This window comes from Notechis scutatus, chromosome 2 (assembly GCF_049901735.1).
Source record: "Notechis scutatus isolate UNSWTSFEM ecotype Mainland chromosome 2, rNotScu1.2, whole genome shotgun sequence".
NCBI lineage: Eukaryota > Metazoa > Chordata > Lepidosauria > Squamata > Elapidae > Notechis > Notechis scutatus.
In genome coordinates this window covers 162,670,193-162,698,097 of record NC_142010.1, presented here as the reverse complement: position 1 = coordinate 162,698,097, position 27,905 = coordinate 162,670,193, and the positions used below count along the sequence as shown (strand labels likewise).

The window sequence follows — 27,905 nt, the reverse complement described above, 5'->3', positions numbered from 1 at the left end:
CCAAGGCAAATTACAGCAACATTTCAAGTTTTGTTCAGATTAGGCGGTGGAAAAAATGATGGAGAAAATAATTTTATTTAATGAAATCTTCTCTGAATTCCATTTTTCTTTAGGCCTCTGTCCACTGGCTGTTGGTACAGATGGTGGTGGTTCAGTGAGAATCCCAGCTTCTTTTTGTGGTATTGTGGGACTGAAAGGTAAATTCTGATAGAAATGTGAAAAACAACTAATTCTGAGGGTCATATTCTTGAAAATGAAAAATATCAATTTATTAAAATCACTTATACAAAATTGAGGGCATAAAAAGTGAAAGAAATCAAACAGGCAAGAAGGCTGTGGTAGTGTTGTGATCAAAGTACCATCCCTTTGTATATGCGTTGACACATGTACAAAAAGGGCAGAACTTTATGATGCTGTGGCCTTTGTGTTGTCTGTTTCGACTGCCATGTGGATGCTGGTGAATGTACTATTGCAATTCAGCCACCTGTAATCTTCCAAACCCAGTTCCTATATTTAAGTTCAAGTTGAGTTCATTTACTTGACTGATGCTTGAGCTAAGAAAAGGAAGCACTAAGCTGGATTGGTCACATTTTCTCTTAGGCTGTATCATTTAGTACTCTGCCTAAAGTATTTCTGACATTCACTTTGTAATTTTAATCATTCTGCTCTATGTTGTCTGCAGGTACATTTGGACGGATCAGTGGATTTGGGTGTCATCCTCTTTCATATTCTACTGTTGGACTTGGTAAGATGTCTCTAGCTGTATATAGATAGGGTGTCCTTGGGAGAAAAAGGAGAAGCTACTTTCTATGCCATTACTTTAATTTAAGTGACATAATTCTTAGTTTTTGGAGATACTTCGCTTGTTTAAAAATTGATGTCAATGTTCCGATTGACAGACCCAACCAAGCAAGTATAGTTATGAAAAGTTGATCTCTTCTTGCAAAACCTTATTGAGTACATAATTTTGGCACAGATTAAGGCAAAACCAGCTCTAGCTAATTCCCGCACAATCTTGTATAATTAAAATGTAGACTTCTTCTTCCCCTATTGGTGCAGGGTACATTGTCCAATTAAATGATGTTGAATTGTTATGAGAAAGAGTTTCTAAGGTTTTTAGCCACCTGGTAAAGTGTCCTTGGCTCTCACTGTCTTCTTGATGCCTGGAGCCTACATTCCATTTCACCCTTCCCTCCTCCCTAGTTCATTGGCAAGCTGAGAAGTGCAACAGCATAAGCGTGCTTCAAGTTTGTCAAGCCAAACCACCCTGAAACGTGGGAGATATCTGGAAGACAATAAAAACATTTTATTAATAATTAGTTTCCCTCCCTTCCCCATTGGGGCCCCTGGTTTTTGAGGGTATTTCGCATGGAATCTCTTTATTAAGCAATCTGCTCTAATATCGTGGACCTTAATCCACCTCACTTCTGAAATCTGATAACCCCTCAATTGCATCAGGTGCTGCAGCTTTTCTTTATAATGCCAGGAGTCTAAAATCTGCTTGAACTCATAGCATTTTTCACCCTCCCCCCCATAACTGGACCTGGGGCTTCTTTCTCAATTGGCCTTAGTCTAGAGTCATGGGTCAGTTTTAACAGACTACAGTGGAAACTCATGTACCTTCCCCAATATCCTAGGCAGTTTCAGTTCTATTGTAACTGGGTTGATTATTTTTACAATAGGGAAGGAATCTATGTATTTTGGACCCGATTTTCTGCATGGCAGCCTCAACTTTAGGAATTTTGTGGACAGATACACTTTGTCCCCTAAGTGAAATGTCTCCTGGGGAGGCCTTTTCTTATCTGCCTGCCGTTTTTGGCTCTCTGTGGCTTTATATTACACCATGTGCTTTGAGGAGAGTCTATACATTCAGTCAAGGTATCTGATGACGGGTGCTCCTGTGGGTATTCTGGCATGGGCACAAATTCCACTCTGATAGCTATCTTAAAAAGAGTGAGACCAGTGCAGATATGCATGCAAATGGCAGAAGCTCCATCCAGTTATTGCTGATAGTGGACATAGCAATGTAGGTATTGCTGTACCATGGTATTGGCTCAATCCACAGCTCCGTTCATGCTTGGATGAAACGCTGAACTGAGCTCTTTGGCCTGGGAGGGCCCTATCAGTTTTATGAATTTGTGCCAAAATGTATCCATGAATTGGACACTCCCCCCCATCTCAGATGATGCGTTTTGGCACTCTGTGCAATCAATATATGTGCTGCAGGAACATCTGCAGAAGCCCCAGGTCGTTGTAGTGGGGGCCAGCTTCTGGGCTGGAGAGAAGCTCATGCAGGCTACAAAATGGGCTTTGGGAAGAGCTTATGGGGGGTTCTCAATGCCTCTAGATTTTTGTGGTCAGTCCACACCTCAAAAGGGATTTTACTCCCCCTCTAAAAATTGCCTCCACATCAATAGCACCTACCATACCATGAAGGCTTCCTTCTCCCATACTGCCCAGTGTCTCTCAGTCTCATTCAGCTTTCTGGAGGTGTAGGTACACGTTACAGTTTCCCCTCTCTATTCTTTTGGAGGAGTGCTGCCCCCACTGCCACATCACTGGCATCTGCTTGGATCATAAATGGGTCCTCGGGGTTAGGGTGTTTTAGGACCAGCTCAGCTGCAAATAGACTGTTAAGCATCTAGAAAGCTGCCTGGCATTCCATTGTCCAGTTTAGTGGCTGGCTGGGCCGGAGTTTTTCTTCCCCTCCCGCTGTTTTCAATAGCTCCATAATCGGCAGAGTGATTTTCACAAATGAGGGGATGAATTGCTTATAGAAGTTGCAAACTCCAGGAAGCTTTGCAGTTGCTTGTGGATGTGGGAGGGCTTGCCACTCCAAAATCACTTTTCCTTTTCCTGGGTCCATTTCCACCCCTTCACAAGACCCTCTATAACTTAAATAATCCAGACTATCTATTTGGACAATTTGGACAGCTTAGCGTTTAGGAGTTTTTTCAGTACAGCGTACTAGTTTCACATGTGGTCTCAGAATAGATGAGAAGGTACTCATGCAACACTTCATTTATCAATTGCATGAACACAGCTGGGGGGGGGGGGTTGTAGTCCAAAAAGCATCACCCTGAATTGGTAGCATCCTATTAGTGTAGGGCATATTGCCCAATTAAATGTTGTTGAATTGTTACGAGAAAGGGTTTCTAAGGATTTTAGCCACCTGGTGAAGTTTCCTTGCCTCTCAGGGTTTGTCTTCTTGATGTCTAGAGCCTACATTCCATTTCCCCCTCCCCTCCCCTGTAGTTCATTGGCAAGCCGAGAAGTGATAATAGTTGCAACAGCATAAGTGTACTTCGAACTTGACAATTGATATTTGAGTTGTATATGAGAAAACATTGGGAATGAATGCATGATAGGCAACATAAAACTTTTACAGTAGGTCCTGGTATGTCTTTTCCAAGATGCTTCATTTTTGCAAAATTACAACTTCTATATTGGCCATTGATGTTGATCCTGTATTGTCACCAAACCTCTTAATCCAGTTCTTCCTTGGGCAGCTGAGCTGATTTACTTCTTGTTTGTTTGGTAACAGCAGAAATCAGAAATATTCTCATAACTCCATTGATTGCTCTCCCTGCTATGTAAACAATGTGTTGCCCTCGTAACTGGCCTTTTCCAAAGCATCAGTGAAGACATGTATTTACTGCACAAAATCAACCCTTCGTGGGACAAAAATAAAAGCTAGTGGTTTCATCCTTCCAATCACATACTTTATTTCTTTATCTTCCTTAAAAACAATATGTTTTTATCATTATCTGACGGGACACATGAGGATGAATGCGTGTAATCTTTGAAAACTGCCAAAGTGTTTGATAACTGATACTGAAAAGAAGATGTGCTTAGAATACTTTCAAAAAACAGTTTATTGTATTGGAATAGTAAACTTTGAAGATGGTAAAGAATGAAGTGCCATTGTAATTATTTGAAAAGAAAGTCTGTTTGATTTTTATTACTGTTCTTGAGAAAAAGGAAGAGTTATTCTTGGATGTTGCCATTGTACCACATCAGAAATGTCCTCCACAGTAAGTTGCCTGACAGAGTACTCCTTTATTTCACTTTTCAAAACAGGCAACAATGTTTTAACACTGTTCTGCTTTCTCCCACAATCTAAGGGGCTATAAAGTTCTCTTAAATTCAGAAATAATTGGAAAGTATAGGACCATTAGAAAAGTGAATAATTGTTTTTTTCAATTTTTGCCAGGCCCTCTCTGCACTTCAGTTACAGATGCTGCTATTGCTTATGCTACCTTGGCTGGGTCAGATTTACAGTATCCATATGGTGCGTATTGCTACTTACTCACTTGAAACACAAGGAAGAAGGGTTTTTAAAAATTGTATGAAATGTCTGGGTCTGTTCTTACTTCTTTAAATCCATTACAGGATTGCACCAACCTGAACCATCCTTCTCAGAAAACGTTAACACTAATCTGAATGGTTTAAAATTGGGAATTGATTGGAGTTTCTTTAAGGTATTTCTTTCTATTTCTTCTGTATTAACATTTTATACCTGGGCAACCAATTATAATATTTTATGGGCAAACTTTGGTCCTTAGATCAGTTTTGAGACATGTTTGTAGTAGAACAGAGAGTTGTGTCATGATTATATGAAATGATAAAAAACATGGGGAGGTACTGAGTGTCTTGCAATGATTCTGGAAAAATGAGGAAAGACACTAAATAAATTGTGTTTTGTCTTATCTGCTAGGCATGTGATTCTGAAATCTTAGCTGTCTGCCAAAAAGGTAACATGCAAATGATCATTAATTTTTGCTGATCAGTGTTGTATCTGCCTGCTGAGTATCTCTTGCTTATACATCTTGAAGATCAAAAGTGTCTTGCAATTTCCAAATCACTGCATGAGTGTTTGAGGAGTGAAAGTGTTTCAGAAGCTGTACTATGTTCCTGAGAAAATCTAATCTAAGGAGAAATAGGTGCATATTTTGATCCTACGGTATTAATTATTTATCACGATAAAAAAAGATCATGAATACAGGTGAGTGAAGGAGGCTAGGATGATAGCACACTGAAAGCCCAGTGAGTTTAGGTTGCAGGAAGAAAATACATGCTGTATCAAAGGTGAGGTGATTGGAATTCCCAATTATTTTTTGAAGTGAAATTCAGGTAGGACAGCTATGTTTAAACCTCTTCTCAGTGCAATTTTTGATCCTTCAGATCAAATTTGAATTTGGAAACTTTCTTGTAGAGCAAAAACAATTTTGATTTGGAAGTAATTTACTTCAAACAAATATGTGAAGGAATGAATAAGCATTTTTTCCTTGTGATGCCATTGTTTAATTTAAAGAGTGCAAGGGGGTGATGGTCATGGATTTTCCATATTTATGGGAAAGATTGGAAACTTCTAATTAATAAGTTTACTTCTTGCCAGCACCACGTACCAGTCATCCATGAACTACAACAAATAGACCTCTTCCTAGCAAACAAAAATTCATTTGAGCATATATAAACTGATGCCATGAATTGCTAGCACCATCCAGGAGGGTATCATGTATATATTTTATATTCATGGAAGAAAGCTAATTAAGGATGGATTAAAGGAACCAGAGCATGATTTTTGAGTTGTGCAGTTTGCTTGGATGTGTTCTGTTTGGACAGTTTTAAGATGGTCAAAGAGAAGTTGAATGGAATGGAATAATAATATTATTTTTTACATTTTTGCATCATTGTTGATATCAAAGTACAATATAATGGCCCCATAAAAGTGGATCTGGATTAGATTGTAGCACAAAGATTGTTTTTAAATGTGAATTTAAACTCCTGGCATCTCAATATTTATCTAAAAGTGAAGTTTACTTTTCTTCTTCTTTCTGCTATCGCTGAATGTTCAGCAGTGGAGTTCCTAGTGGACTTAGGAGCCTCAGTAGTTGAAGTATCTTTGCCAGAGATAGAAGAGGCTCGTGTGGCTCATGTAATCTGCATTCTCAGTGAAATGAGAGATTTCCTGCAGCCTGACTTCAACAATCAGTTTGAACAAATGGTAAATGGTGGTTGGGGTCACTATATCAATTGGTATTTTTAACAAATCATGTCAAGGGTCTGCATTTTCTGCCCTTTGTATTCACAAGAATCTGATTGGGTTGCTGATTCCTGTCTGTATATGAAATGCCTACATCAGTATTGCAATGTATCCTGATACTAGCTTGGGGCACAATGGCTCAGTGGTTAAAGACCAGTGAACTTGTCAGCTGGAGAGCTGGCAGCCTGAGTTTGAGACCCGAGCTTCACGCAATAGGATTGCAGTTCTAAACCATGCAAATGTGAGGAGATAAATAGGTATCACTTCAATGGGAAGATAACAGCGTTCCATGCGTCTCTGGCATATAGCCATGACCACAGAAATGGTCTTCGGACAATACTAGCTCCCTCGGCCAAGAAAGATGAACACCATCGGAGATGACTGAAAGGAAACCTTTACCTTTTACTTCACATTAGATATCATTCCAATTGCTGTTCAGGTTGATTTTAATATGTAGTTAGCAATATGATGCGGAAATTGGGAAACTTCCAAATCTTATGCATGAAGTTCTCTTTGACCTCAGGATGATTTTATTCATGGAATATATAATTCTTGGAATCCACAGTATAGTGTCAGAGTCTTGGACCTCCCTCTACATCAAGGCTCCAGACCCACTAGACCTCACTAATCTGTTGCCTTCCTTTGTTATGTGTGACACTGATTGATTTGAAGCATCAGCAGGGACTTTTGTTCTAGAAAAAAGTAGGGTGCTTACTGTTCACTTGCTTGTTCTTGGGGCTTCCTAAGTGATCAGTGTAAGTAGAAGAGAAAGTCAAAAATAGAAATATTTGAAAGAAATAAATTTAAATAAAAATAAGTATCAGTTTCTTAGAAAATATTTCTTAAGATTTCTCTACTGAAGCAGAAGAAAAAATTATATAAGTAAATGTGCATTCCTCCTTTAATCTTGCTCTTATTCCCCTACCTTAAATCCTGCCTAATAGAGCCCACCTCTTCCCCATGCACATTTTGCTCACTTCCTCTCCATCTTGGTCAACTGGATTTTAACTGAATTTTAAATTTATGATGTTTATTGTTTTAAGGATTTATACTGAAGGTCAAGTGTAATTTCAGCAAAATGGGTGGCATAGAAATTTAATAAATAAATGTCTAAAAACTATCGGAGAGAACCGTTTAAAATTACATGCATTTTTGGAAAAGATTTTATGAAAAATAAATTTTCCCTGATATTTGCCTAAATATGAGTGCATTTTTAAAATTGTTCACTACACTGCTTTACAGGTTTCCTTGTCTATAGTTCTACTTCGCTTTTGGTTTTCATTCTATATGGAATACTTACTGTAATGTCTTCGTTTTTCAGAATTTGGAGACTCGTTTGAACCTTGCAATTGCTTCTCAAATTACAGCCCTGGACTATATTAAGGTGAAAAATAAACTGCAGGAATAGGAGAGCTGGGGTAAAAAGCCATTGTTGGTCAGTAATATTCTCCTTGTACACAAGGGGAAAAAAGTAGGAAGAATAGTAAAATGTTGACTAAATTACAGTCCCTTCAAAAAAGCAGTTAAATCATTTGGCATGCTACTAAAATAACTTTTGAAATAAGCATTTAATATGATTGGATTTTATTAACCCAATCTTTTTCAGTCATATCTTTTATTTAAAGGCTAGACAGATGAGACAAATGTATGTTATTATTTTTATCTTGATGTTCAACATCTTTGCTAATAGAAAACAAACTAGCCATTATACACTGCTCAAAAAAAAAAGGGAACACAAAAATAAGACATCCTAGATCTGAATGAATGAAATATTCTTATTAAATACTTCGTCATTACATAGTTGAATGTGCTGACAACAAAATCACACAAAAATTATCAATGGAAATCAAATTTAGCAACCCATGGAGGTGTGGATTTGGAGTTACACTCAAAATTAAAGTGGAAAAAACACTATAGGCGGATCCAACTTTGATGTAATTTCCTTAAAACAAGTCAGAATGAGGCTCAGTAGTGTGTGTGGCCTCCACGTGCCTGTATGACCTCCCTACAATGCCTGGGCATGCTCCTGATGAGGTGGCAGATGGTCTCCTGAGGGATCTCCTCCCACACCTGGACTAAAGCATCCCCCAACTCCTGGACAGTCTGTGGTGCAACGTTGCGTTGGTGGATGGAGCAAGACATGATATCCCAGATGTGCTCAATTGGATTCAGGTCTGGGGAACGGGCGGGCCAGTCCATAGCATCAATGCCTTCGTCTTACAGGAACTTCTGACACACTCCAGCCACATGAGGTCTAGCATTGTCTTGCATTAGGAGGAACCCAGGGCCAACCGCACCAGCAATCTGAGGATCTCATCTCGGTATCTATTGGCAGTCAGGCTACCTCTGGCGAGCACATGGAGGGCTGTGCGGCCCCCTAAAGAAATGTCACCCCGCACCATTACTGACCCACTGCCAAACCGGTCATGCTGGAGGATGTTGCAGGCAGCAGAATGTTCTCCACAGCATCTTCGTCACATGTGCTCAGTGTGAACTTGCTTTCATCTGTGAAGAGCACAGGCCCCAGTGGCGAATGTGCCAATCTTGGTGTTCTCTGGCAAATGCCAAACATCTTGCACGGTGTTGGGCTGTAAGCACAACCCCACCTGTGGACGTCGGGCCCTCATACCACCCTCATGGAGTCTGTTTCTGACCATTTGAGCAGCCACATGCACATTTGTGGCCCGCTGGAGGTCATTTTGCAGGGCTCTGGCAGTGCTCCTCCTGTCCCTCCTTGCACAAAGGCGGAGGTAGCGGTCCTGATGTTGGGTTGTTGCCCTCCTATGGCCTCCTCCACGTCTCCTGATGTATTGGCCTGTCTCCTGGTAGCACCTCCATGCTCTGGACACTACGCTGACAGACACAGCAAACCTTCTTGCCACAGCTTGCATTGATGTGCCATCCTGGATGAGCTGTACTATCTGAGCCACTTGTGTGGGTTGTAGACTCTGTCTCATGCTACCAGTAGAGTGAAAGCACCGCCAGCATTCAAAAGTGACCAAACCATCAGCCAGAAAGCATAGGAACTGAGAAGTGGTCTATGGTCACCACCTGCAGAACCACTCCTTTATTGGGGATGTCTTGCTAACTGCCTATGCTTTCCACCTGTTGTCTATTCCATTTGCACAACAGCATGTGAAATTGATTGTCAATCAGTGTTGCTACCTAAGTGGACAGTTTGATTTCACAGAAGTGTGATTGACTTGGAGTTACATTGTGTTGTTTAAGTGTTCCCTTTATTTTTTTGAGCAGTGTATTTTAATTTTACAGCAGTTCCAGCCACCTTTCCTTGATTAGAGAGCTCTGTAATGTTCACAATTAATCTGAGAGATAATTTTATTGGACTAATGGGAGTGTAATGTTTCCATGTATTTCCTCTGTTTTACTTTTCCTCTGACAAAGCAAGAAGAAAAGATTGGAAGTATCTGGTTTCAATTTAAACCCCTTACATTTCTTACTGCATTGTTATAGTTAGCTTAATAAAGTTCAGTAATTTTGGACTGGCTTGGAGTTATATTCAACACATCTGGAGAATACTACTTGGAGAAGGATAGTTTAAATGCTAGTTTGTAGAAGCGAATTAGAATCAAACTTAAATTTATGGAGTTTACTACCATAATTTGACCAATATAGCTTGTTCAGCTCAGAAATGGAAAAAGACTTCTGCTGCTCATTCAAATTAAAATATTTCTTCTCACTCTCCCACTCTTGATATTAGGTTTTAAAACTAATACTTTCTTGGATTGCATGCCCAATTATGCTCATAGCTTTCTGACATAATTTTTTAGAAATTGTTTATATTTCAGTGTATTCTGATAGCTAAACTGGCCGTGCATAGTTTCCTCCTTTGTGGCCAATCAGTTGTTTCATTTAATAAATATTGTTATGTCTCTTATATGTCTACGGAATTTCTACTAAGCATTATAATAATAGTCAGCCAGTAATTTTACTATTTAGATTGACTGTAATATTTAGATTGTAAGCATTTAGCTGTATTGACTTATGCTAACTATAATATTTATAGATCTCGAGTTTGTTTTTACTAACTTGAGTTTTGTCTATTTTCAGGCAAATCGGCAGCGGAGTCGAAGCATGGCTTCCCTCAAAGAGATATTTTCAAAGGTGAATTGTCTCCTTACACCAGGTACTTGAAAGTTAAGAGCAACCTTATATATTGTTGTTAGGCTTAATCTGATGCTAACCATGCGGCAAACTACAATCAGCAAAAGGTTGATAATCCACAACTTTGGCTTGCATTGGAATCAACTTTGTGCTACCTTGCTAATATTCATGATGGTTCATTTTGTGTGAGTGGTTGTTTTTTTTTTTTTTAGCTTTACAAATATGAAACATTTTCAAAACACCTGATGGTCTGAAGAACCTCAGGATCATGGCAGATAAAATGGGAAAGAATGAGACACTCACATTCCTTTGGGGGAGCAAAAGAGACCCTGTAGCTGGAATGATTGTATATGTCCCATTGTTTCACTTATTTTTCTATGCAAAAATGGAAGTGAAGGGAAGCTAATGGTGCTGTGATACAGGTAGCCCTTGACTTACAACCAATTGATTAATGACCATTTGAAGTTAGGACGCTCAGAAAGGGTGCTTTATGGTCCACAAAGCATTTTCGGCCATCATAAAATATCACGTGCTGCCCATCCCCAGTCACATGGTAGTGATCTGAGCACTTGGCCATCGGTTTGCACTTACGACTGGTACCCAGCACCCCGTGATCGTGTGGTGGCCATTTGCTATCTAATCTGCTTGCTTCTCCAGAAAGTCAGTAGGGAAAATGGCAGGGAAGATTGCAAGCTGTTGCCTTCTGCCAAAGGATTTCCCCTCCTCTCCATGCATGGCTCAAAGACATCCTTTGTCAGCCTGCAGAAACCTGGATGTTTGAGAGAAAAGAGATTACTCAAAACAGTTTTACCTATCTTAAAGACCAGAATTACTCTGTAGCTATTTGGAAATTTTATTGCCAACAATTTGTTGCTATGAGGGAAGGTGAGTTTTTATTGAAGGACCTTTGTGCTGGTTTGTCAAGTGTGTTTTTTCTTTTAAGAGAAAAGAGATTATGGTTCACCATATAGAGCTTTGCAATAAGCAACCACGAATTGAAAATAATTGAAAAGTTCTTTAATAGTGAACAAAATTGGAATGAATAAGGTAAACTAGTAACGGATTTAGAATGCAGGTAGTCCTTAACTTACAATATTTCATTTAGTGACCTTTCAAAGTTACAGCAGCACTGAAAAAGGTGACATATGACTGTTTTCCACACTTACGACAGTTGCAGTATCCCCATAGTCATGTGATCAAAATTCAGATGCTTGGCAACTGACTTTGATATTTGTGACAGTTGCAGTGTCCTAGAGTCATGTGATCACTTTGTGTGACCTTCTGATATGCAAAGTCAATGGGGAAGCCAGAGTCACTTAACAACTATGTTAGTAACTTAACTGTGATTCCCTTAACAACTGTGGCACAAAAGGTTGTAAAATGGGACAAAATTAATTTAATAAATATTTCAGTTAGCAACAAAATTTCTGGACTCAATTGTGGTCATAAGTCAAGGTCTACCTGAATTAGAAAACTTTTTAGAGGATGAAACAAACACGAAATCAGACTTTTTAAAGTTTAATTATTTTCTTATTGGACCTATTGATTTGTTACAACTGTTGATCAGTAGGCCGTGCAATTAATAGAGTCATTAAAATTGTTTTTGTTATTTTTTTAGTTTTTGTGTGTTTTTGTATTTTGTACTTCTGTAATTTTTTAATTTTTTCTGTAAACCTAGTTAAGAAATGAACAAGAATTTAAAAAAAAAAAGGGCCTTTGTGATCCCTGTTTGCCATTATTTTCTTCTGAAGAGGAGGAAGGGAAGGCAGATGGTTCTCTGACTGAGCTGGGGTTCCACATGGTTGTCTGCTGAAAATAAGATTCTGGAAGTCTTTATGTGTCCTCTGCATTATACAACAGAATTGGTGCTAGTCTGTCATCTACTTACATCTTCTTTTCTCACTTTCTCCCATTGCCTGGGCTGCCTCTGTCTGATCCTTGGAAATAAAAACCTTTGGCTCCATAGATTTAGAGAAAAGATACTTTTACTAGGAAAGAACTGAATGCAACTTAAATCAGGCAAGTTCTGAGGCAAAAACGCACGAAGCCCCCAATTGAAAACAAATCGTAGAGGTGAACCTCTTGAAGCTAGGGCAAGCACCAGCCAGGAAATGTTTTGAGAAAATCTTTGATTCAAGTGTATCGTCTCTGGATATTGCATTCCAGAGCTAAAAGAAATGACCTTGGAGAGAGAAGCAAAACTCAGATCAGTAGTTACAAAGCTGCAAAGAAAAAATATCCACTGAATTCTCCCACTCCCATTTCTGTAGCGGTAGTAGCAAGTAGCAAGCTAGCTGACTCTCACATATGAGCGGCCAATAGACAAAGATAGAGGTGGGTTGAATACTTTCTTCTTCTGCAGAAGGTAGAGCTAAAACAAGGGAAAAGCTATTCTAAACTAGATGGGAAAAATATAAGCCCTACCTTCTAGCCAACAGAGGTGGAATCAATCTGTGGTTCCATCTTCAGATGATTTTCTTCAAAGAATTTACTGGGAGTAAATATGGCAATGGACTTGATATGACTCCTATTTTTTGAAACTTGGAAGATCTCACTAAGCCAAATATTAGAAATCCATTACAAGAAATCCATTACAAGAACATTTGTGTTTGTGTCATATAATAATGAGGACCTGCTGCTCTACCCCTTGGCATCACTAGGTTGCATGGCTTTGTCCCGGAAATGGGTGCCATTTTCACAATGGCCACAATTCATTGCAGCCGCTCCAAAAATGGGGCCTGCTTTCAGGACAGAGCTACACAGCCTAAGGATGCGGAGAAGTAGAATGGCCTCTTCTCCGTGGAGCTGCTGCGAGCATCCAGACCGTGGGAGGTGCTCCAGTCTTCACTCTAACAGGCTGAGCTATAATTGAGCAACTCTCCTCCTCCTCCACGTGACTCCTCCATGCGTTCCCCCAGTTTTAGCTCAGCCTCGCTAGAGACAGGCAGCTGTTCGTTTATTCCTTGGCCAATCCAGGTTCCTTTCGCTTTTTCTGCAATTCAGGTTTGATCTCTCCTTTCTCCTTGTTCCCTGCGTTTTTAGTTTTCGTCCCAAATTTAGTTTAGGAGCTTTTTCGCTCCTTAAGGGGGAAATAGGGGTTTGAGCCCTTTGCCCCCCCCCCCCTCCTCTTCCTCTGCTGTTTTTTCTAGCCGCGCTACAGCTGAGAAGCGGCTTGAGATCGCGCTACAGATAGCGCTGCGTTGCGCCTTCCCCACGAATGCTTAGAAGAAGGGAGCTTCTTCTTTCAACCCTCGTGTTTCTTTCTGCCTTTTTCCAGCCATTGGTGGATTTCAGAGGGTTTGGGTGTCTGGGGTAGTCACGCCGGAGCTGGTGGCCATTTTGAGGGCGCCTCGTGGCCGGCCGCCATTTTGAATTTCGTATCTTTCCGATCGGGCTGCGAGGCTTCTAAAGGCCCATAGCGGGACCGACAGGCCGCGTGAGCCCGGATTTTGAGGGTAGAGTGGTTCAGTGCCCGGTTACCCTTTGTATTGCTATTATTGTTGGCTTTCTGTTCTTGCCCGCAGCTCGCCCAGAGACTCAGGCACTCACTTCCCATTTTTGTTGGGAGGCTGCCTCAGGAGGCCCACCTTTTTTGCCCTTTGTTGGTTATTCTTATTCATATTTTTTTCCTTTTCCTGGCCTCTGCGTTCATTTGATGGATTGGTTATTTAGGTTTTTAACTCCAAATTTATTTCCCTTCTTCTTACTAAGATAAGTTGAAGGTACATTATTGTTTTATTTCTGTTCCTTGGCTGGACTTGATTGGCATTTTTGGGCCCCACAACAAAAAAATTATCCAAAAGGGGGACGCCCAACTATAAGAAAGCCGGCCTACGTTGTAGGTCGAACTCCCAGGCGTGCCAACCGCCTTTTTTCCTTATTGTCAAAAATCTTTTTGTGTCATGGCAGAAGGCAATCCTAGTGGCTCTTCTTTGAAGGCAAAGTCTAAGACGCACTATCTGCGCAAAAGGGACAAGGACTCCTCCAAGGCCTCTCAAATGGATGCCTTAAGGCGTCATAAGGCCTTGGAGAAGGAGTTTGACAAACGATCTAAAGACTCGCATTCTGCACATCCTGCCCTGCCCTCTGCTTCTACTCAACCCCCTCCCCTTTCAGGTCAACCTTCTCTTTCCAGATGCTCACCTGCACGTAGCCACCAGACTTCTCGCACGCCAGAGGCGACTTTCACACCAACTGCAGCGGGCCTCGCCCAGAAGACCCGTCCTCAACCATTATCCCGGACAGCATTAGAGAGTGGATGCAACTGGCCATCAGACAAGGGATAGCAGAGGGTATCCAGCAGTTGGCCAGACCAGGTTCCCAAACGATGGCACCCGAGGCCGAATCGATGTCCGGACGATCGATCTCCAGACCGGCTTCACATCACGGTCAGGTACCTTCCCAAGTGGAAGCCCCCTTCCCGGAAGGGGAGGTGAGCCAGGAAGAGGAAGAAATGGGGTTTGAACCCTTCAGGGAAGAGGAAGGTTCAGACAGGGGGTCGATCCAATATTCAGAACCATTTTTCGAGGTAGACCCCATGGAAGGGGAGATGTCCGAGGACGAGGGCATTTCCTGACCAGCCAGTATTCGTAGGCCTATTTAAGCCTCACTTGTTTAAGTCCTTGTTATTCAAGGCAAAGAATGTCTCGGGCCTGGCTTCCCAGTCTCCTTCTGAACCATCACCAGCGATCCCGGGGGACCAGAAGACTCAGTTTTCAGACAGCCAGTCATCGAAACCGAGGTCATTCCAACTCCCCCAATTTTTTTTCCGATTTGGTTGCAAGGCAATGGGCCTCTGCGGGCCCCCCCTCCTGCTCCTTCCAGTCAAGACAAGAGATTGTTTAATCTCGACTCGGAGTTTTCTAACATGCTAAACACTCCGGAGGTAGACGATCCCATAGTGAGACTAGCATCCTCATCCAACCCCACCGACACTTTAGAAGCGCTGAAGCCGGAGGATAAGTGAGCTGAGATGGCTCTGCGACGAGCGCACCAGTCGGATGCTTGGGCCATCCGGTCGGCCACAGCCGCGTCATTTTCACCCGATCTTCTATCAGGTGGCTCAGGCAGTTAAAACAGCATGTCCCCCGTCAAACACTAGAGCGCATCAGGACATTGCAAAACTCACGGCCGCAGCAGAGTTCGCGGCCGATGCCACTTTTCATTCCGTGAAATTTTCCGCTAGGGCCATCTCCTCGCACGTTTCTGCCCGTAGGCTACTCTGGCTTCGGCACTGGCAGGCCAATGTCAAGAATAAAGCCAAATTGGCCTCAGCTCCTATAGCAGGGGGAAAATTGTTTGGCCCAACACTTGAGCTGTTGCTGATGGAGAGCCGGAATAAGAAGAAGTTCCTCCCATCGCTTTTCGAAGGCAAGAGTCTAGAGGGTCTCAGTCCTTTCAGAGGGGCTCCTTCGATCTTCCTTTCCACCGGCTTTCACCCCTAGGTATCAGGGCTCCCGATGTTCCGGTCGACCTATCAGGACCGGAGTGACTCGGGGATAGAAATAGAAGGGGAGGCTCCTACAGGAGACCCTTCCGGGCGCAGGGAATAAAGCTCCCCGCCGCACCAGGTAGCCCTGCAATTTCTTATCCCATTGGCGGTCACCTTAAGTACTTTGCCGACTAGTGGGACTTATCCACGTCAGATTTCTGGGTTAGGGACACTGTAAGGTTTGGTCTCCCTCTCCAGTTCCAATCGGCTCCCCGAGCACTTTATGGTTCTCCCCTTTCCAGAGACCCGACTAAGCGGGCTCTCATGGCGGCCGCTATCACTCATCTTTCCGATATCAAGGCCATCCAGCCCGTGCCTTTGTCACAGCAGGAGGGGGGTTCTATTCCCTCCTCTTTTTGGTCCCGAAGCATTCCGGGGTTGGAGACCCATTTTAGATCTAAAGAGGCTCAATCGCTATGTTGTTCATCACAAATTCAAAATGCATACACTTCAGTCAATCTTACAGGGTACTAGGAAGGAGACTGGCTCACTTCCATTGACCTCTCTGAGGCTTATCTCCATATACCCATTCACCCTCGTATTCCAAGTATCTGAGATTTTGTTATAACAATCAGCATTTCCAGTACGGGCCCTTCCTTTCGGTCTCGCTCGGCCCCGAGGACCTTCACCAAGGTGTTGGCGGCCCTGGCGGCGTACCTTAGACACTTCCCTATTCGCATTCACTGCTACCTTGACGATATTCTTATTCTGTCTCCTACCCGACATCAGGCTGAGAGTGACACTAAGACTACCCTCTCAGTGCTTCAGGCTCACGGATTCCTCGTTAACTGGGAGTAGAGCCAGCTTAACCCTTCCACCCGTATAGCACACCTAGGAGCTGTGATTGATTTGGTTCAAGGAGGGTATTCCTCTCTCAAGAGAGGTTCACCAGTATACAAAAAGCTATCATGACAATCAGGCAGACTAGAATGGCCATGTTACTGAACCTGTCCAAGTTGCTTGGAAAGTTGGTCTCCTGTATATCAGTTATTCCCTGGGCACGCTTACATTCCAGATCCCTGCAGTGGTTCCTCCTGCCTTACCAACGTTCCGGAAGGAGCAACTCAGGTCTCGTGGTGAAGGTCCCCCAAGGGTTCTCGCCTCGCTTCTCTGGTGGACAAGACCATCTACCAACCGAGGTCATCTCTTCAAGGAGCCCCAGAGGGTCACTCTCACAACAGACGCCAGCCTTTACGGATGGGGAGCCCACATGCAGTCGCTTTCAGCCCAGGGAACTTGGTCAGCAACCGAACGGCGCTGCAGCATCAACTGGCTGGAGCTGCACGCAGTATATCAAGCAGACTCAGCCAGACTGCGTGCCTTCCTCCCCACGTAGGGGCCATCACATTCTGGTTTTAACAGACAACACTACCACCAAAGCCCACATCAACCGTCAAGGGGGCACTCATTCTATTCGTCTCATGAGGGAGGCCAAGCGAATCTGTCGATGGGCAGAGAGACATCTCTTATCCATCAGGGCGGAGCACATCTCGGGGTCTCGAATGTCCAAGCAGACTGGCTGAGCAGGGCCACGCTGGACCAATCGGAATGACGCCTTCACCCCTCCTTGTTCAGGGAGGCAGCAGCGAGGTTCGGTCAGCCCTTGGTGGACCTGTTCGCATCTCCTCTCAACGCCCAGACACCGAGGTTCTTCTCTCGTTATCCTGCCGACGGCGCAGAGAACCACTATGCCCTGTGTTGCCCCTGGCCCACCGGGCTTCTATACGCCTTCCCTCCCCTCCCGCTGATACCCAAGGTGATTCAGAAATTGATCCTCGAACGGGCGGAGGTCCTCCTGATAGCCCTGTTTTGGCCCAGGAGACCGTGGTTTGCGGATCTTCGCAATCTGTCAGTGGCCCCGCCGTGAGGATCCCCCGACAGGATCTCTCTGTCCCAGGGACCTCTTCAACATCCAGACCCGCAGTGGCTTCAGCTAGCCGTCTGGAGGTTGAGCGGAAAGGCTAAAAGATGAGGGCTTGTCGGCCCAGGTCATCAATACCATCTTGGCAGCAAGGCGGCCTTCGACTACCCGCATTTATGACACAACCTGGAACATCTTTTGTAAGTGGTGCTGTAAGTCGTCCGTTGATCCGCTCTCGCCTTCAATCGCCCAACTCCTAGCCTTCCTACAGGCCGGGCTAGATAGGGTCTCTCCCCAACACTCTGAGAAGGCAGGTCGCAGCCCTGTCCACGGTGATCGCTAGCAGCTCTTCTGGCTCACTCTCCCACCACCCTCGCATAAGGTCTTTCCTTAGAGGGCTTCCAATCTGCACCCTCCGGTGATCCACAGATATCCTACCTGGGATCTTAATAAAGTTCTTATGGCATTAACTAAACCTCTCAGGGAGGCGCCACTTCAGTTTCTCACACTCAAAGTGGTATTCCTTGTGGCGATAACATCGGCAAGAAGGATATATGAAATAGCAGCTCTATCTGTGAGAAAGGACTTATGTGTCTTCCACACTGATCGGGTGGTCCTGAGACCAGATCCCGCCTTTATGCCTAAAATCAACTCGGCTTTTCACAGATCCCAGGAATTGATTCTGCCTAATTTTTGCCCCAAGCCTTCTCGAGAAAGGGAAAGGCAGTGGCACACTCTTGATGTGCGAAGGGCTCTTCGTATTTGCATCTACCGTACACAATCAATCAGAAAATCAGAATCCTTATTCCTGTCTTTTCAGCCAAAGACGCTGGGCTGCAAGGTTTCCTCGTCTACTGTTGGCCGCTGGATTAGGGCTACTATATCCAAGGCCTATCTGGCACAGGCCCTTCCTGTCCCTAGTGGCATTACCGCTCACTCTACAAGGAGTGCGGCCACCTCGGCTGCCTGGGCTACTCAGGCGTCAATTCAGGATATATGTCGAGCAGCTACCTGGGCGTCTCCATCTCCATTCATACGTCACTATTAAATCAATGCTTACGCCTCAGCTGAGGCTTCCTTTGGCAGGCGAGTCCTTCAACAGGCGGCAAAAGATCCAGAGGTGATTCCGGACCAGACGGAGTCCCTCCCGTAGGACAAACCAGGCTTTGGTATGTCCCACTGTCTGGATGCTCGCAGCAGCTCCACGGAGAATGGGCGTTGGTACCTACCTGATACGCCCGTTCTCGCTCAAGCTGCGAGAGCATCCAGCCCCACCCTAATTGGTCCGTCTGGGGGGAGTCCTGTTTCGCCAATGATGTATATAGTTCATAGTTGAGTCTTGTATTATAGTTGACATGAGAGGATAGCTGTTGTCTTCTCGTCTTCGTAAAACTGGGGAACGCATGGAGGAGTCACGTTGAGGAGGAGGAGTGTTCCTCAATTATAGCTCAGCCTGTTAGAGTGAAGACTGGAGCACCTCCCACTGTCTGGATGCTCTACGCAGCTCGACGAGAACGGGCGTATCAGGTAGGTACCAACGCCCATTTTCCCAATGTCAGCACCAGAGCCCTTCCAGAGGTAAGTATATGATGGGGAATGGGAGATGGAGCCCAGTGAGGTGAGAAGCAGGCTCAAAGCCTGTGGGGACCCATCATGGGGGCGGGGAAGCAGGCATAAGAGGTGCGGGGACCTAGCAGGGCAGGGTGGGAAAGAGATAGGTTGGGGAACTACTGCAGCATCCCTGCAATCAGTATCCCTGCAATTGGTTGTAAGGATGAGTGTCCACAGGGACGCTGCAGTAGCTATAACTTTGAAACTGGGCCATAAGTAATTTAAATCTATCTAGGTTTTAACTGTCACTAAGGAACCAATTGTTAAGTTGAAGACTATCTGTACTGAAAAATTCCTTAAAGCTGATGCTTTGTGATTGAAGCATGGTGTTGTGGCCCACCGGCGGCTGACGGAGCTGTCAGCAGAGTCGCACAGTAGTGAGGAGGTTGGGGAGGAACCTGGGCAGTCCTGGAGGCTGAGGAAGACTCAGAAGAGGGATCTGCATCAGAGGCAGAGATGGGGCCAGGGCAGGCTGACAGTCATCATCTGCCTTCAGACTTAGACAGCAGTGAGGCAGGGGAGTTTCTGGAACCGGTTCCCAGCCTGCGCATGTGCAGGGCTACCAGAAGACAAGAACAATTGAGAAAACAGGGTCGACTCAGGAGTAAGGCCACATCTTGGAGATGATTGGCCCCTCCCATAGGACATAAAAGACAAGCGAATGAGACATGAGCTTTTGCAAGAAGCAGTTAATTTGTCTGGTCGATTCAGCCTTGAAAAGTTCTGTTTGACTCTATGCCAAGTTTGGCCTTGCCCTGCGTTTGGCAATTCTCTGGCAGCATTCAAAGTCTGATAAGGTGGATGTTTATAAACATTCCCCTGAAAGACTGTTTGTGAAGCCTTACAGACTGTGAATGAACGTAATCCACAGCCGTGGAAATCAAAGAGGTTTTGCCAGAATTAAGATTGTGTTTTATGCTTTCTAAGGAAGCCTAAGTCAGAACACATGGTGAATTTGTTTAGCAAGTGTTTAGATTGACGTTTGCAGATAATTTGCAATAAAAACCTCACAATATGGTTTCCAACTAAGGACTTTGTGTTGTAGAAAGAAGTAGGAGAGTTTTCATAATTGGTCTTATCAAATGACTAAATGAAAAACAAGGAAAATTGGTCTATGAAGTTAATGCCCATCATTATGCATATATTAATGCTCAGATTAAGAAAAATAATCTAGAAGGGATTTTGCTGTTGTGGAGGATGAGAAATTAGAGAAATTTGGGACGAATCCCTTGAATGGAGTACAATGGCTGATTAATGTAATCTGTTTAAAAGGAACAAACAAGAGAAAGGGACAAGTACGTTGTATATAATATACTCAGTCCTACTTAGAAATCCAAGTGAGTGGACATGGTAATGACTATCAAATGTTCCTAAAAACAAAAGCAGTTTGACAAGAACCACTTACACAACTAAGTGATGGGCTGCTGTTCATTAGCTATGTGTCAAGCAGAAGTGATATCATTACCAGTTCAGGATACTTAGATTTGATTTTATGAAAGTATGTTGTACTTTAAAAGCTGAAAACTCATTTCATTGGGAGTCAGATGGAATATAAATTTAATGAATTGTTTGCTAAAGCCATGCAGTTTATTTATAAAATAATTATAAATTTATAAAGATGTATATATTTTAAACAGTATATTTGAATTTCCAAAGCAACAGTCAAAATGTTTTTGTTAAAGAACTATTTTAATAGATTAGTACGATTTTTCATTTTTCATTTAAAAGTTCTATATAGATGCATAACAGCTGTAGAAAATAAAGTCTATAATTTTGTAATTTTTGTTTTGTGTAAGGTACTGCATGCTGTGCACCAGTAATCCATGAATCAGACCTCCTGACTGGATGTAGTGATGTTCAGACAACTCTACGGACCATGAAGTGAGAACAAGATTGTGTGCAATAAAAAAACAAAGTGACACCTACAAAATAATAAATGAGGGGAATGAAATCAAGCTTCTAGGCTGCGGTGTTGAACTGGTGGCCTGCGGGCCAGATGCGTCACATACAGGCCACACCCACCCCTGCTCTGCAAGTGGGAAAAATGTCATGAAAGATTGCTTGACAGCAACGTGATGCAGCAAATTTGACACTCAAGTTCTAGGCCATCTTTTTAGTTGTTTCCCCCAGTCAAGAATAAGATGTGGATGATACCTAACAAAGCCAGATTCCATATCTTCAAAGAGATATGCAACCATTAACACTTTAGTTCAATTTTTTAAGAAATAATTTTATTAGTTTATAATTGTAACAATAAAAACTGAAAGAAGAGTAGAAAGAATAACAAAAGTAAAGGAAGAAATTTTATGAGTTGACAGAAGGAAGGAAAGAAAAAGAAAAGAAAGGGGAAAGGAGTGGAGTACTAGTACGTGAGAACAGGTATGATTTAGTTGCCATTACTGAAACTTAGTGGGGTGAAATGACTGGAATATAATGATGGAAGGATATAAAATTTTCAAAAGAAACAGACATAAGTTGCATTATATGTAATGGAGTTGCATTATATGTAAGAGATCACCAAGGATGACGTCCTCCTAAAATGCATATGGGTTCATAGAAAAGGAAAAAAGAACGACCTAGCCATAGGTATCTCCACTGGTTGATGTGTAGAAAATATGGCATAATTTTGGCCTGTTTATTTTTTTTAACATTCTTTCCATTTAAATGTATTTGTTGGCTGCTTAACTCTTGGATTGCTACAACTTGGCTATACAGCAACTATTAAAACCATTTCTGTTAGTTAGAATTATAAGAAGAAAAATATTCTTTGTGCCCTGCCAAATACGTTCAAAGAGGCTTGGATTTACAATCTGCAGAGAGTTCAGTACTTCTTTTCCAGAATTTTTCACATTATTAATATTGTTTCCATTGATCTTTACAGATACATGCAGTTGGCCAACTTGACAGGCATTCCAGCCCTAGTGGTACCAGTTGGATATACAATTTCAGGGCTTCCCATCAGTTTACAAGTAAGTTATTACCTTCCGTAATTTGGTGTGAACTCAGTGAACGCAATTAAGAATAATCTTTCTGATTAATTCATCCACCTACATTCATCCAGTTTCTTTTTTTCAATTTCTGAATCCTCATATGTGGCCATATTCCTTCCTAGCCCTTGCTAGGCCAATAATCACAGATGGTGGAAATATGTTTTATATTTCTACCAAATCCTACTGAAACGCACATCTTTTTCCATCCCTTGCAAACTCAGGGTAGCAAATAAAAATGTATTATTTAGTCAAATATTAATACCGATGCCTTTTTAGAATGAGACTCAACTATTCTATTTGTTTGCTTAACAACTTTTCAAAAATAGAAAGGTATCTACTTTCTATTACAGAAGCTTATAGCTTACAGAAATGATATTCAGGTGTAATGTGTCTTGTGTGGCAGATTGCTCTCAGTATATCTTATTGTGAATATGAAATCTTTTTTAATACAGTATGAATTTTCAAAAAGAGAAATTGGGAAGTTGTCCATAACCTAGAAAGGGAGTTAATATGCCATAGCATTCCTGGCATTCCTAATGTGTTGACAAAAGCACCCACTCAAACATTTGTGAATATGACCAGTTTTGTTTCAAATATATACTAACAAAAGTTTATAGGTAGTCCTTATAGCCGGTCACTTAGCATTCATTCAAAGTTACAACCGATTTCCCCAAGGCTATTTAGGTTCAAAATTCTGACAGTTGGCTGCCCAGCTCTCCCTGCAGTCAAGTAATTGCACTCTGGGTATTCGGCAACTGGCCCACATTTACAACCATTTGCAACATTATGTGACTGTGGTTTATATTTTTTGCCAGAAACGGATACTTCCAGTTACCAGCAAAAACATTGAAAACATCATAAAATTGCTTGTGGTCATGTTGCAATCCACTTAATTACCAGCATGACTTACGGCCATAATTCTGTAGTCAACTAATGTAGATATATGCATAACAAACCCCATCTTGGCCTGAGCTATTGGTAATCTCCAAAGCAGATAATCTAGGATGATGAGAGTTTGGTCCAGTGCAGGGGTGTCAAACTTTCACTGTCATGTTATCACATGATGTATCACGACCCCCCCTTCACTAAAATGGGGGTGGGCATGGCCAGTGTGTGATGCATCCAGCCCGTGGTCTAGTGGTTTGACACCCTTGGTCTAGTGGTTAAGGTATCAGGCTAAAAAGTGGGAGGTCAGAGTTCTAGTCTTAGCTTAGCCATGAAAGCTAAGTGGGTGATCTTGGGACAGTCACTCTCTTTCAGATCAACTCACTTCATAGGTTTATTGGGAAAGTAGGAGGAGGAAGGTGTATTGGCTATGTTCACTGCCTTGAATTATTTGTAAAAATACTGAAGATGAGCTATAAATAAATGAAAATTATATCGGGGCTTCCCTCTTTGATAGCATTCCAGCCATCTTTGCAGTGGGTAGCTAGTTGTCATCTCTATTTTTTAAGTGTGTAAATTGATCAGGTTAGACTGAAAGAGGATGGGAAACTTAGACATCCTTTTCCTTTTCTGGTTATTCTTTGGGAAATAAGAAGTTTTTAAAAAGAGAACAAATGGGCTAGACAGAGCACCTAGAGGAGTCCCATTTTATAGCATGTTTTATGCTTTTCTCTCAAATCTCTATTCAGAGTGCATGATACATACCAGCTGGACTAAACTAATTAACATACAATTGACTTTCCTGAGTGTGGAACTTTTACAAGATTGAGCCTGACGTGGAAATGAATGGGCTTCTGACTTTGTATAACATGTTGCCTCTATGATGTAAGAAAGGGTATTCTGTACTTGATTATGAAGTCTTTAAAGAAGATCCAAAAGTTAAGTTTTCCAAAATATAGGTGTGGCAATTCTAATTGAAATAAGGTATTCTGATTATATTTTGGTGACCTGGTTTGGTTTGAGCCCAGTGAAAAATGTTGATTTTAATCTCTAGTTTTGGAAAACCTGGGCTATTGGTTCCTAATGCAAACCGTTCTTTCTTTTCTTTACCCACAAAAGATACCACCACAAAAAACATTTCTTCTAATGTCCGTTATTCTGAAGCCTGGAAGATGACTTTTTTAAAAAAGGGATCCCTATGCCTACCTCCAGAATTCTGCTTATTAATGAGACAGCTTACCTGAGCCTCTTATTTATTTCAATAGAAGACCCATTTTCTAGTTATTTTTGCATTTCCAATTTTGAAAAAATATTTTGGTTTCCACTGAGAAACTTAATCCCTGTACATGCTGATGTAATTAATATACTGTATGTCCTGTGAATTTTAAATTGTGTACTTTTGTTATTGGTTAAAATATATAATACGGGTAGTCCTCAACTTATGATCACAATTGAGCCCAAAATTTATGTTGCTGATAAATTTGTTAAGTGAGTTTTGCCCCATTTTATGACTTTGTCATCTTTGTTAAATGAATCACTGCAGTTGTTAAATTAGTAACATGGTTTTTAAGTGAATCTGATTTCCCCATTGACTTTGCTTGTCAGGTAGCAAATGGTGATCACATGACTCCAGGTAATGCAAAATAATGTGAGTCAGTTGTCAAATATCCAAATGCAAATCAAGTGACCATGGGGATGCTGCAATGATCATAAATGTGAAAAATGGTCATGTCACTTTTTTCAGTACCATTGTAACTTTGAATGGTCACTAAGCGAATTGTAGTTGAGGATTTCCTGTACTTGGAGAAAGCACTTTTCTAATTGTTCCAACAAATAATTGTAGTAATGGTTTTCAAGGTTGTCTAGTTTTCCTTTGGTCCTAACTTGTTTTACGCCCTATGTCTCAAAGCTCTTTACAGCCAGAGATCAAATGAGCTTATAGCAACTATCTCTGTCAACTCCCAAAAGTATATTCTGAGAAGGTACAGTATCTCAGCAGTTTTTTATAGGTATCTTGCTGTTTCTTTCACAGATGATGACCAAGTGGTGGAATGAAGCGTTGCTGTTCCAAATAGGCCTGAAACTGGAGCAATTTCATGGTACACTGGCAAAACCAATAATTTACTATGATATTCTGAGATAATATGGCTAGCTTCAAAATTCTTTAACACTTCCAGTTCCAATACAGTTGTCTGTTTAAAGTATAAATGGCTTAAGGGATGACAGTTAGAAAGGTCTTCAGGACAGATTCACAAGCTCCCATTAAAAAATGCAGAGAAAATTAAATTGGAACGAAACGGTTAACTTACTAAAGGATATACAGTGCTGTAGGTGTCTGCAGTGTTTAGAGTTTATATTGATACAAATTGTTTATAAATAAACATCCAGATGCTTAAGATTTTACGATTGAGCAGATTCTATTCAGATACAATTTGTTTGAATGCATTTTAAATACTGTATGTGACATTTGCATTCAGTATGTACAGGTGAAACTCAAAAAATTAGAATATGGTGCAAAAGTTCATTTATTTCAGTAATTCAACTTAAAAGGTGAAACTAATATATGAGATAGACTCATTACATGCAAAGCAAGATAGTTCAAGCCATGATTTGTCATAATTGAGATGGCTTACAGCTCCTGAAAACCCCAAATCCACAATCTCAGAAAATTAGAATATTACATGCAATCAATAAAACAAGGATTGTACAATATTGGACCTCTGAAAAGTATAAGCATGCATATGTACTCAGTACTTGGTTTGGGCCCCTTTTGCAGCAATTACTGCCTCAATGCGGCATGGCATGGAAGCTATCAGCCTGTGGCACTGCTGAGGTGTGATGGAAGACCAGGATGCTTCAGCTCTTCTGCATTGTTCAGTCTCATGTCTCCCATCTTTCTCTTGGCAATGCCCCATAGGTTCAGGTCAGGCGAGTTTGCTGGCCAATCAAGCACAGTAATCCCACGGTCATTGAACCAGGTTTTGGTGCTTTTGGCAGTGTGGGCAGGTGCCAAGTCCTGCTGGAAAATGAAGTCAGCATCCATAAAACTCATCTGCAGAAGGAAGCATGAAGTGCTCCAAAATCTCCTGGTAGATGGCTGCGTTGACGCTGGACCTAATGAAGCACAGTGGACCAACACCAGCAGATGACATGGCTCCCCAAATCAACAGACTCTGGAAACTTTCACACTGGACTTCAAGCATCTTGCAGTGTGTGCCTCTCCTTTCTTCCTCCAGACTCTGGGTCCTTGGTTTCCAAATGAGATGCAAAAGTTGCTCTCATCAGAAAAGAGGACTTTGGACCACTGAGCAACAGACCAGTTCTGTTTTTCTTTAGCCCAAGTAAGACACTTCTGACGTTTTTTGTTCAGGAGTGGCTTGACAAGAGGAATACGACATTTGAAGCCCATGTCCAGGATCCGTCTGTGTGTGGTGGCTCTTGATGCACTGACTCCAGCCTCAGTCCACTCCCTGTGAAAGTCCCCAACACTTTTGAATGGCCTTTTCCTGACAATCCTCTCCAGGCTGCGGTCATCCCTGTTGCTTGTGCACCTTTTTCTTCCACACTTTTCCCTTCCACATAACTTTCTATTAATGTGCTTTGATACAGCACTTTGGGAATACCCAACTTCTTTTGCAATTACCTTTTGAGGCTTTCCCTCCTTATGGAGGGTGTCAATGATGGTTTTCTGCAAAACTGTCAGGTCAGCAGTCTTTCCCATGATTGTGATTCCTACTGAACCAGACTGAGAGACCATTTAAAGGCTCAGGAACCCTTTGCAGGTGTTATGGCTTAATTGGCTGATTAGAGTGGGACACTTTGAGCCTAGAATATTGAACCTTTTCACAATATTCTAGTTTTCTGAGATTGTGGATTGGAGGTTTTCATGAGTTGTAAGCCATAATCATCTTAATTATGACAAATCACGGCTTGAACTATCTTGCTTTGCATGTAATGAGTCTATCTCATATATTAGTTTCACCTTTTAAGTTGCATTACTGAAATAAATAAACTTTTGTACGATATTCTAATTTTTTGAGTTTCACCTGTATATATAGCAGAGTATTCTTGATGTTTCTTGCATGGAAAATTTCTTAGAAAGGGTGATGGGCATTTACAGATTTTTTTTTTTAAACCCAACTCTGACAAAACTCTAACAATATATACCCTCTAGTGATATTGCACAATTGTATTTCTTTATAGTTCAGCAGAATGTTAATTTCTTGTGTCAAAATGAAAGCAAATCATTTTACCAGTTCCTATAGGCTTGAGCATCCATGTTCCTTTTCAAAGTGAAAGAAAGTAATTGATTCAGAAAATATGATGGGATTGGCATCAGCATTATTAATACAATATTTCATGCAATGGATTTGTTCACTCCGAGTTTGTGATAAAATAAATACAATATTCAGAAAACTCTGAAATGTTGATTGGTGTGGCAGTTTTCCAAAGATTAATATTCGAAACTTGAAGTTTGGGCATGTCTCAAAATAGTATTTAAGAAGCCATAGAAATAATCAGATATGGTATTCAGCAGGTTCTGACCAGTTCTGGAGAACTGGTAGCAGAAATTTTGAGTAGTTCAGAGAACTGGCAAATACCACCTGACTGGCCCCGCCCCCATCTATTCTCTGCTTCCCGAGTCCCAACTGATCGGTTGGGTCTTCTTTTGTTGCCCTGCACAGGAGAACGGAGCTGGAAAGCAGGTTAGTGGGGTGGGGAGGCAATGGGGATTTTGCAGTAACCTTTCCCCAGGAGTGGGGAGGGAATGGGGATTTTACAATATCCTTCTCCTGCCACGCCCACCAAGCCACACCCACAGAACCGGTAGTAAATTTTTTTGAATCCCACTACTGGAAATAACATACACATTGTCATTCCGAACCAAGCTATCCTTAG

General features: G+C 41.9%; 1 protein-coding gene across 2 annotated transcripts in view; it reads left to right on the top strand.

Moving 5' to 3' along the window:
• Window positions 1-27,423, top strand: part of LOC113417207 (uncharacterized) — a 58,719-nt gene extending 31,296 nt beyond the window's left edge. Inside the window, exons 10-20 of one of the 2 annotated variants that reach the window (XM_026675467.2) lie at window positions 114-197; window positions 683-745; window positions 4,214-4,291; window positions 4,393-4,481; window positions 4,718-4,754; window positions 5,862-6,007; window positions 7,368-7,430; window positions 10,115-10,190; window positions 20,928-21,012; window positions 22,013-22,100; window positions 25,039-27,423. In XM_026675467.2, the coding sequence (XP_026531252.2) occupies window positions 114-197; window positions 683-745; window positions 4,214-4,291; window positions 4,393-4,481; window positions 4,718-4,754; window positions 5,862-6,007; window positions 7,368-7,430; window positions 10,115-10,190; window positions 20,928-21,012; window positions 22,013-22,100; window positions 25,039-25,149 (920 nt within the window). In that variant the 3' untranslated portion in view covers window positions 25,150-27,423. Of the gene's footprint in view, window positions 1-113; window positions 198-682; window positions 746-4,213; window positions 4,292-4,392; window positions 4,482-4,717; window positions 4,755-5,858; window positions 6,008-7,367; window positions 7,431-10,114; window positions 10,191-20,927; window positions 21,013-22,012; window positions 22,101-25,038 lie in introns of both variants that reach the window. The other variant, XM_026675466.2, reaches the window with a different exon arrangement.
• Window positions 27,424-27,905: the final 482 nt, after the last annotated feature.